Below are 9996 nucleotides of genomic sequence, written 5' to 3'. Positions count from 1 at the left end.
AAGCCAGGAAATAGATGGATGGATGTATAGAATTTTTATCCACAGTAAAATCTCACTAATAATAAGCTTCATGTTGATTACATGTTGAAACAGTAATATTTTGGATATATTGGTCAAATAAAGTATATGTAAAAATAATTTTACAGGAGAGAGGATTCAAGATGGCGGCGTAGGTAAACACCTAAACTGCTGCCTGGCACAACAATTTCAAAACTACAACTAAAAGACAAAACATCTATCATCGAGAACCATGGGAAAGCTGGCTGAGTGGAAGTTCTACAACTAGAAGGAAAGAGAAAAGAGCTTTGAGACGTGCACAAGCGCTGAAAAGCGAGGTACGGAGGCTTGCTAATCGGGCTGGTGGCGGGCAACTGGAGCACTGCTTTTTTCAACCCGAAGGGAGACAAGCTCCCGATTACTCCGAACTCCAGTTTCTGGGGAGACACGGGGGACCCAAACTCCTACGGAGAGAAGCAGGACTGTCTGCCATCGGGTTGGAAAGTGAGGGTGGCTTGCTTGCAGAGCTGCAGGCAGGAATAATTGTTTACTGTGCTGGGATGTGGGACGCTGTCGCTGTCGGAGACACAGAGCCGGCTTACTGGCAGCCATCGCTGTTTGCCACGCCCTAGCCTAGTGACTCCCTGAGACCCCGCCCTGCACAACCTACAAACCCGCCCAAGCTCAAAGCAGCGGCTTTAGCATATGAATGGCCTGCCCTATCGCAGCTTAACCTAGCAACTTGCAGCCTGGGTCAGACAGCTCCAAAACCTCCAAACCCCAAGCAAAGAGGAGAAAACTGTCGTTCTCACTGTAGCTCCTGCTGGGTGGCCTCAGACAGTAGCTGACCTGCACCCTATTGGAGATCCAGAAGCCAGTGTACCTAGTGGTCAGTGTGAGACACCAGATTTCAACTCCTCACATCCATAAGTGACACATTCAAGAGGCAGACTCAGTGAGCACCCACTGAAACAAGTCCTGCACCATAAGCGTGTTTCCAGCGCAGCAGTTCTTCCATTATAGACACAGCTGGTCCTTACAGCCAATTGGCCTGGAGGTCAATTCCTCCCAGTGGACCAATAGCAATCAAGGCTTAACTACACCAAGACTTTGCACTCAGCCCACAAAGGGGTGTACCAAGAGCGTCCACCTGAGGTGATTGGGGAGGCTGAACTACTGGCCCCTATAGGTCACCTACCACACAAAGCCACTCCATCAACACAGGGAAGCAGCCAAAATGTGGAGACAAAGAAACATGTCACGAATGAAAGAAATGGAGGAAAGCAAACTACTGGATGACATAGAGTTCAGAACCACATTTATAAGGTTACTCAAGAATCTTCTAAAAACCGCCGAGAAACTTGATGAGACCTTCGAGGAGCTTAGTGAGACCTTCAAGGACCTTACTGAGAATGCCAAAAAAATGGAAAAGGACCAGTCAGAAATTAAGCATACACTGTCTAAAATAAAGAATATACAGAAACTCAACTGTAGATCAACGTACCCCAAGAATCAAACCAAAGATCTGAAATATGAGGAAACAAAAAACACCCAACCAGAAAAACAAAAAGAAAGAAGAATCCAAAAATATGAAGATAGTGTAAGGAGCCTCTGGGACAACTTTAAGCGTACCAACATCTGAATTTTTGGGGTGCCAGAAGAAGAGAGAGAGCAAAATATTGAAAACCTATTAGAAGAAATAATGACAGAAAACTTTTTCTACCTGGTGAAAGAAATAGACTTACAAGTTCAGGAAGCACACAGAACTACATACAAGAGGAATCCAAAGAGGACCACACCAAGACACATCATAATTAAAATGCCAAGGGCAAAAGACAAAGAGAGAATCTTGAAAGCAGCAAGAGAAAAACGGTTAGTTACCTACAAGGGAGTACCCATACGACTGTCAGCTGATTTCTTGGCAGAAACTATGCAGGCCAGAAGGGAGTGGCAAGAAATACTCAAAGTGATGAACAGCAAGAACCTACAACCAAGATTACTCTACCCAGCAAAGCTATCATTCAGAGTTGAAGGTCAGATACAAAGCTTCACAGACAAGAAAAAGCTAAAGGAGTTCATCACCACCAAACCAGGATTACATGAAATGCTGAAGGGTATTCTTTAAGAAAAGGAAGAAGAAGAAAAAGGTAAAGATAAAAATTATGAACAACAAAATGACATCAAATACATACCTACCAACAAGTGAATCTAAAAATCAAGTGAATAAAAAATCTGAAGAACAGAATGGACTGGTGAATATAATAGAATCAGGGACATAGAAAGGGAGTGGACTGACAATTCTCAGGGGGCAGGGAGGTGTGAGGGGTGCGGGAAGAGATTGGACAAAAATCTTACACCTATGGATGAAGACAGTGGCGGGGGGTAAGGGCATGGGGTGGGGTGGGGAATCAGGTGGAGGGGAGCTATGGGGGGTGGAAAAAGAGGAACACCTGTAATAATCTGAACAATAAAGATTTATTTAAAAAATAATAATTTCACACATTTCTTTTTACTTACTAGTATTTTTTTAAAAAATATATTTTATTGATTTTTTACAGAGAGGAAGGAAGAGGGATAGAGAGTTAGAAACATCGATCAGCTGCCTCTTGCACACCTCCCACTGGGGATGTGCCCGCAACCAAGTTATGTGCCCTTGATCGGAATCGAACCTGGGACCCTTCAGTGCACAGGCTGATGCTCTATCCACTGAGCCAAACCGGTTTTGGCATACTTACTAGTATTAAATGCGGCTCCTAGAAAACGTTAAATGACACGTGTGGCTCACATAATATTTAGATTTGAACAGTGCTGCCTTTGAGGACAGGATGTCATAGTGGATCCAGGCTCTTTATCTCTGGCTGATGCTCCATCCTCAGTGTATTAGTACTGTCTCCCCTCATGACCAAAATATGGACACCACAGCTCCAGCCATCACACAATCATATGACCGTCCACAAAGCTGGAGTGGCAGAGACTCCAGCCAGCTGTCTCTGTTTATTCTCCTCTTCTTCCTTTACTTGGAGAACCCCTGACTTGTAAGTGGATTCAAGAGTGTTCCACTAAAACAACATTCTTCAACCATCCCTGCACCTGTGGCCCTAAGCTCTGGCGATACATACGAGTGGAAGTGATCTGAGCCCCTTATGAGCTGTTCCTTTAAAGGACAGGGCAATGCCCTCCTCGTCACCTTTCTCCTTTCTTGCTGAATGACAGGAATGATAGCAGCCAGCTCACTGTGCCTTCAATATTCTGGGACATGTTCAGTGGCTATAGAATCCTGTGCTGAGAGCTTTCTTTTTTCTTTCAGGACATTGAATTTGGTCTTCCCCTCTGGGGCTCCCTCCATGATGGGTTCTCTCATCTGAATTTCCTACTCCTCTCGCAGCCCCAAACTCTGGTGTCTGATAACCTGAGTCAATGACTGGTTTTCTGCTTGAGTTCAAGCTGCCCCTTGCCACATGGACAGAGGCCCGTGCCCAGAGGAGAAGCCATACAAACTTAGTCTCACAGCATGGTCTGTTCTTTAGAAGATGGGGCTCCCTCTTGTTTCTGCCTGCTTCTGGTTGCTCTCCAGTGCCTTCAAATAGTTGTGTTTTCTAAAACTGTTTACCCAGAGTTTGTAATTGTTATCCATGGGGAGGTTAACCAGCACCCTCTCACCTGTCCCTGCCTGACCTTTCTCTGTGTCCTGTTCATCCTCAGGTGAGTGATTCTCACTTGGGGTCTCTCCCGGGGTCACAGTTAAATGTCATCTGGGACTTGATTGAGCTGAATGCTTGGTAAGGCTGGGTGTCAGTGGTAGCTCACTCACATGGCTACCTGTCTCCTGGGAGCAAAGCCGGCTGTTGCTTCTCCATGTGACTCAGACTTTTCACAGCACCACAGTCCTTGAGTAGGTGAACATCCTACATGGGGCTGGCTGTCCTCAGAGCAGTGTTTAAGGGACTGGAAGTGAAATCTGAAGGCTGGTTAATGGCTATGCCCAGAGCTGATACTGTGTTCTATTGGTCCAAGCAGTCTTGGCCAAGCCCAGATTCAAGGGGATGGTGAAAATAAGACTTCCTCTGATGGCCGAGTGGCAGTGTCACATTGCAGCAGAGCATGTGGGAGGGAGGTATTGCTGTGATCATCACTGGGAAATACAATTTGGGCCCAATAGACACCGCAGTTCCCTCCTTAATACTCATTATTCTAATTGTGGCTGATGCTGCGTGAGGAAATGCGTCTGCAGAGGTCCATGATTGCCTGGTTCCCAGAGAAATCCCAGGTCCTGACACTTGTGGAGCTTTGCTGAATGTCAGTGATGGAGGACATGCTTTCAATGGGTGTCATTCGCCGATGCCCTGAACCCTCTGCCACAATATGATTCCTCCCGGCCCAAAGACATGCAGGAGCAAGGTCCTGCTCCATCAACACGTTGGTCTAAGCGCCCCCCAGCCACCCACCCACACCGGGAAGCTGCTCTTCCTGAAGTGGCTGTTCCACTGCAATCTGCTGTGCTCCCCCAACCCCAAAGATGCTGCCAGGTGATTCTTCCATGAAGTGGGTTACCCACACCATCTGTTTCTTCTTGCCATCAGGTCCCTTGTCCCTCTCTCCCCTGTTTCTGTGTCTTTGTCTCTGTTATTTGTACCTCTGTCTGTCTCCTTGAGGCTCTCTGTCCGCCTTGTATCCCGGCCTCTGTCTCCTTCTGTGCCATGTGTCTCCATCTCTCCCTCTGTCTCTTGTCTCCCCCCCCCCCCCCCCCCCCCCCCCCCGGCTCACTCCTTCCTCCTGCTCCCGCCTCCGCTCCTCCCTCTACTTATATTCTAAGTGCCTTTTTTGTGGTGCCTCCCTGTCCCTCTCTCCCTGCCTCCCAGAACGCACCTGGTCCCTCTCCCCCAGGACATTCTCAGGGCTCTCCCTGGGCCCTGGCTCACTCACCCCTGCCAGGCTGGTCTGGCCTGGTGGGTGGCACAGCTTCCTGCCCTTCCAGAGGGGTCCTGGGGGTAGGGTGCGGGGAGAGGGTGGACAGGGGCAGCCCCAGCAGGCCTGAGGCTGTGTGTGTCACCTGCCCATTTCAGGCATCAACATTTATGAGCCAGCACCCCCTACTGGCCCCACTCGGCAGCCCCTGGAGACGCTGGGTGAGTGCTTGGGGGCTGGGCCCCAGGGGAGGGCGCCCCACACGCTGCACTTTCTAACCCTTTGCTCCTCCACCTGGCAGGCAACTTCCATGGGTGGTATATTAGGACTGAGCAGCTGCAGCACAACTGCAGGTGAGTGGCCAGGACCCGGCCTGCGATGGATTCCCTCCTCCAGCCTTCCTTGCTGTGGGACCTGGAGAAAAGGACTTTGCCTCTCGGGGCCTCAGTTTCTTGCTCTGTAAACACACAGTTAGTCACCGGCCCAGAGAATGCTCCTACCACACACAGCACAGGCTTTGGCCAGGTCTGGCTTACACATAGTAGGTGTTCACAAGTAGCAGCTATTATTGTTCCTCTGCTGAGCCTCTTCCCCTGGAAGGAGGCGAGTCCCCAGGCCCTGAGAATCTGAGCCGCCCTTCTGGGCAGTGGGTGAGATGGTGTAAGTCAGGGGCTGAGAGTCACAGACGCTCGGGGTTGGGACCCTGGTTCTGGAGCCTCTTTGCTGTTTGAGGTTGGGCAAGGCACTTCTCTTCTCGGTCCTTGGTTTCCCCACTGCAACATAGGGTTCAGAACGCATCACCTGCCCTGGCTGGTTTGGCTCAGTGGATAGAGCATGGGCCTGCAGTCTGAAGGGTTCCAGGTTCGATTCCAGTCAAGGGCACATGCGGGGGTCGCAGGCTGGATCCCCAGTAGGAGGTGTGCAAGAGGCAGCCGATCAATGATTCTCATCATTGATGTTTCTATCTCGCTCTCCCTCTCCCTTCATCTCTGAAATGAATAAAAATATATTTTTTTAAAAAGAAAGAATGCATCACTTGCTTAGAGGGTGATGGGAAGCGAGACTATAAGGTGCCCAGTGAGGGCCCAGCGCCCATATCTGCGTACCCTGGATAGGAGGGTGCTGTGATCAGGTTTCCTGCTCCCTGGGGTCAGGCTGACCTGGGAGATGCCCGAGAATGCCAGCAGTCCCAGAGCCCGCCTCCCCTGTGCCCTCTCTCACAGCTGGACGGTGAAGCATCAGTGTGTGGATCTGCTGGCTGAGGGCTTGTGGGAGGAGCTTCTTGATGATGAGCAGCCAGACATTACTGTCATGGACTGGTACGTGCCTGCACCCCGCCAGGGTGCACACGGGGGCTCCCCAAAGCGCAAGCCCCGCCCCACCCCGCCCTCTCCTTTGGTCTGAGCCTCCCACCAGGACCCTCCTCAGCCCTGCCCACCTCTGCGGCCCCTTCTCTCTGACACTTTCAGGTTTTGAAATGTGCCAGGCCCAAGGCCGTTCTTTCCTCTTCAGATGCTTGTCTTTCTCAGGACGATTTGTCCTTGTCCTTCAGGAGTCAGTTACACATGGCTCCACCGGGAAGCCTTCCCTGACCAGCCCCCATCCTGCTCCTGACTATTCCTGCTGGTCACTGCCTCCCCCACTGGACTATGAATCCCAGCAGGGCAGGGCACGGGGCTGTCTGGGTCTGCTGTGTTGCCAGCACCACCCAGCCCAGGTGCACGGGGGTGGGGGGTGGGGGGTGGGAGGGCAGTGAGTGGTGCTAAATGGTGATTGGGGCAAGAAGTTGGGGTCGGGATGTTGGGGCTGAGGTGGCAGCTGAAGGCTTGCCCCCACCCCCAGGTATGAGGACAGCAGGCTGGACGTGTGTGTCTATGAGTTGCACGTCTGGCTGCTGGCAGCTGACCGGCACACCATCATCGCTCAACACCATGTGGCCCCCCGGACCTCTGGGAGGGGCCCTCCTGGCCGCTGGGTCCAGGTGAGACTCCCTGCCCCAGCTGCCAACCCAGACCCGTCCCAAGACCTCACAGGGGAGGAGGGGGAGGCAGGGCTCATGGGTCCCTGATAAGGACTTCTTTCTGACCCGCTGCTGCCACAGGTGTCCCACGTGTTCCGCCAGTATGGCCCTGGCGTGCGTTTTGTCCACTTCCTGCACAAGACAAAGAACCGCATGGAGCCTGGTGGGCTGCGGCGAACAAGGGTGACTGACTCCTCCGTGTCTGTGCAGTTCAGGGAGTGACTGGCTGTTTTGACCCCTTGTCTCATCCTGAATGTCTGACTTCACACGCCCCGAACTCTGACTCTTTGGCATTTCCCCTGCACTCTTGGGGCTCCAGGAGGGCAGGGACCACGTCTTCCTGAGGCAGTGCTTGACAGATAGTAGGTGCTCAATAAATCCTTGTTGACTAAACCAATCAACACCTGTGCCCAAGGACTCTGAGTATTTTTGCCAACTTTGCTCCTTCACTGAGTTCCTAGCCCACTCGCACACCCTCTACTCTGTGATCCTCCAGCACCTCACACCTCCTCCACCTCCCACGCCTCCCTTGACCTCTGATCTCTTCACATACCTCCAACTTACGGTCTCTTAGCATCTCCACCTACTCTTTCCCCCACATTTCTTAGCTCTCAAAATCTCCCCGAATTCTCCTCCTCCATCCAACCCCAAGTTGTCCTTTCCCCTAAGCTGTCCTCACGCCTTTCCTTCCCCCAAGACCCTCAATTTTCTTCTTTAGCTTCTAAGAGCCCCCAAACCCAGGTATCCATCAAGGGCCCCATCCCTGGGGGTGGGGGTGGGGATAGATTGCAAACTCACATTTGCAGAAATATGCAAATTTGCACTAAAGTGTCTTCCATGTGTAGGGAGGGGAAGGTTGAAGTATTGAACAACCTGTAAGTCCTAGGCTCTGGCCAGATCTCACAACAGACCCTGGCCTAGCCTGGGCTGGTCCTTGAAGGCCTCCTGCTGTCTCATGCATGAATCCTGAGTCTGGGGGTCCCTGGCAGGCCAGAGCAGCTGGGGGTCACTCAGGGAAGGGCTATGTCCCAAAAGGTCTGGGAAGCAGTCAATGTCTAACTATCAGCAGCGGCACCATTGCATGCCACACATGCTTCCTGTGGGAGTGTGTTTTTGTGCACACCTAAATCCATGTCGGAATCCATGGGTGTGTCCCCAGTCACAGCACTGCCCCAGGTAGGGCTGATCCTGGCATGACCACCTGCTGTCTCCCCATCCCACCCCCATTCTGTGTGGACTTGGGTCCCAAGCACAAGCAGATGGCAGACAGGGGCAACTGCATAAGGACTGTATTGCAGGGAAGGCACGGTGGCAAGGGAGCAGGCAGAAAGCTCTCTCCATTTGGGACTTGGGGCCTTCAGCAGGCCCCAGGGACAAGGCCAGGGGAGGGGCTCCTCATTCTGTAGGGGCTGGAGATGAGGGACCTCTAAGGCATCAGTAGCACCTGCAACAGAATAAAAACTTATCACCAGGAAGTGCTAGGGGCTCAAAGATCCAGGGCTTGGGGAGCTCTAGAGCCTGAGATAAGGTGTGGGCTGGGCTGGGCTCCCACTTCAGGAGCAGGGGCTCTTGGAGCTCTTGTGGGGTGCTCAGGTGTGGTGGTTTAGAGGCTACTATGGCTAGATTTAGGGTCCCAAGTCCGTGAGTTTGCATATGTGAGTGCAGGGTGGGCTCAGGGCCTCCAAATGCTCAGAACCTTACCAGGGAGCCTGGGACTGGGTCCTGGTGTTGAGGCTGTCCTAGAGGGTGTGGGTGGCTAGGGAGCATAAGGGCCAGACAGGGTGTCCCCAGGATTGGGTCTGGGGTCATGAGGTCTGGGTCAGATGTAGAGTCTGTGAGGCCCGAGGCAGCTCTGAGATCTGATGATTTGGGGAGAGGGAAGGACTGGCTTTGGTTCTGGGGACTCCAAGGTGAGGGGGTGGGTGGCTCCACAACCCCAAGCTAGGCTGGGCAACTCAGGAGTTAGTGGCCCTCGCTGGACAGTGCAGCTGTGGGTAGGCAGGTGGGGGCTCAGGAAGGTGGGGGGTGCTCCCTAAATGGAGGGAGTGTTGGGTCACTTCTGAGTCTGAGAATCCCAGAACTGGTCTGAGAGATCCAAGGGGCATGGGCTTAGGGGAGGGGATGCGGGTGAGAAGGGGAACCTTCAGGACTGGGTCTAGGGATTCCCAATTTGGGTCAGGGACTCAGGGGTCTGGGCAAACTGGAGCTGGGGGTGGTGAGGGGACTGGGTTCTGTGCTCTGGAATTGGATGTGCTCACTGGCGGGGGGGGGGGGGGTGGGCAGGAGGGCACCTGCAGTAGATGGAGGCGATGGCGTTGGACCAGTGGCCAAAGATGCCCCGGCGGTACTCTTCAAGGCGCGGGTAGGTGCCCGTCTTGAACTTGCGAATTTTGCCACCCTTGCCTCTGCGGGACCACACGGTGAGCTCACAGCGCGGGGCCACCACGAGTGAGGAGATGACGTTCCTCCAGTCAGAGGGCAGGAAGGGAAGGTCTGTGTCTGGCTCTATGGCCAGCTCGGCACCTTGGCAGCAGTTCTCATAATATGGGTCGCTCTTGTCATAGACCTTGGCGCACGTCCGTGTCCCATCGGGCTTCTTGAGGTCAGTGGGTGCCGGGCAGGCACCTCGGACACCGGGGATGGCCACCAGGGCCAGGGCCAGCAGCAGTGGGCACAGCGGGGACATGGCGATGCTGCGGGCCCGCGCCCCTGCACGCTTTTATGCTCCTGACCGTGGGAAGGGACAAGCTGCAAGATTAGGACTCTGCGAGGGAGGGGGAGGCGGAGCAGGGAGACCTTCCGAATCCAGGTCGCAAACCCACAAGGAGAAATACAAGATGGACATATTCGTGTGAAACGTAGCAGCTTAGGAGTCTGTGTGGCAAGCAAAGTTATACGGGAAGTCAATGCACAGGACTTGCGGGTCGGTCACTTGCAGCACAGAGGAGAACAGGGTTAATAGGTTAGGCAGGAAGAGCTCGTAAACACTGATCAGGAATGAAGCACCCCACCCCACCTCCTTCAACAGGAGAGGCTGAGGGAGGGGAGAGAGGAGGGGGGCTCGGCCTTCAGGC

General features: G+C 53.0%; 2 protein-coding genes across 2 annotated transcripts; one reads left to right on the top strand and one right to left on the bottom strand.

The window, feature by feature from the left end:
- Window positions 1-4513: 4513 nt before the first annotated feature.
- On the top strand, window positions 4514-7144 carry LOC308235996 (F-box only protein 50; the record flags this gene model as incomplete). Its single annotated transcript, XM_080645212.1, has 6 exons — window positions 4514-4523; window positions 5061-5123; window positions 5204-5255; window positions 6126-6221; window positions 6745-6883; window positions 7004-7144. The coding sequence occupies 6 exons, from the start codon at window positions 4514-4516 to the stop codon at window positions 7142-7144; spliced, it is 501 nt and encodes a 166-aa protein (XP_080501338.1).
- A 1212-nt stretch (window positions 7145-8356) lies between these two features.
- Window positions 8357-9608, bottom strand: LOC308235995 (syncollin-like; the record flags this gene model as incomplete). Its single annotated transcript, XM_080645211.1, has 2 exons — window positions 8357-8366; window positions 9214-9608. The coding sequence occupies 2 exons, from the start codon at window positions 9606-9608 to the stop codon at window positions 8357-8359; spliced, it is 405 nt and encodes a 134-aa protein (XP_080501337.1).
- Between the last annotated feature and the right edge of the window lie 388 nt (window positions 9609-9996).

This window comes from Plecotus auritus (genome assembly GCF_963455305.1).
Source record: "Plecotus auritus genome assembly, chromosome: 10".
Taxonomy (NCBI): Eukaryota; Metazoa; Chordata; class Mammalia; order Chiroptera; family Vespertilionidae; genus Plecotus; species Plecotus auritus.
This window is presented reverse-complemented; position numbering and strand designations above follow the sequence as displayed.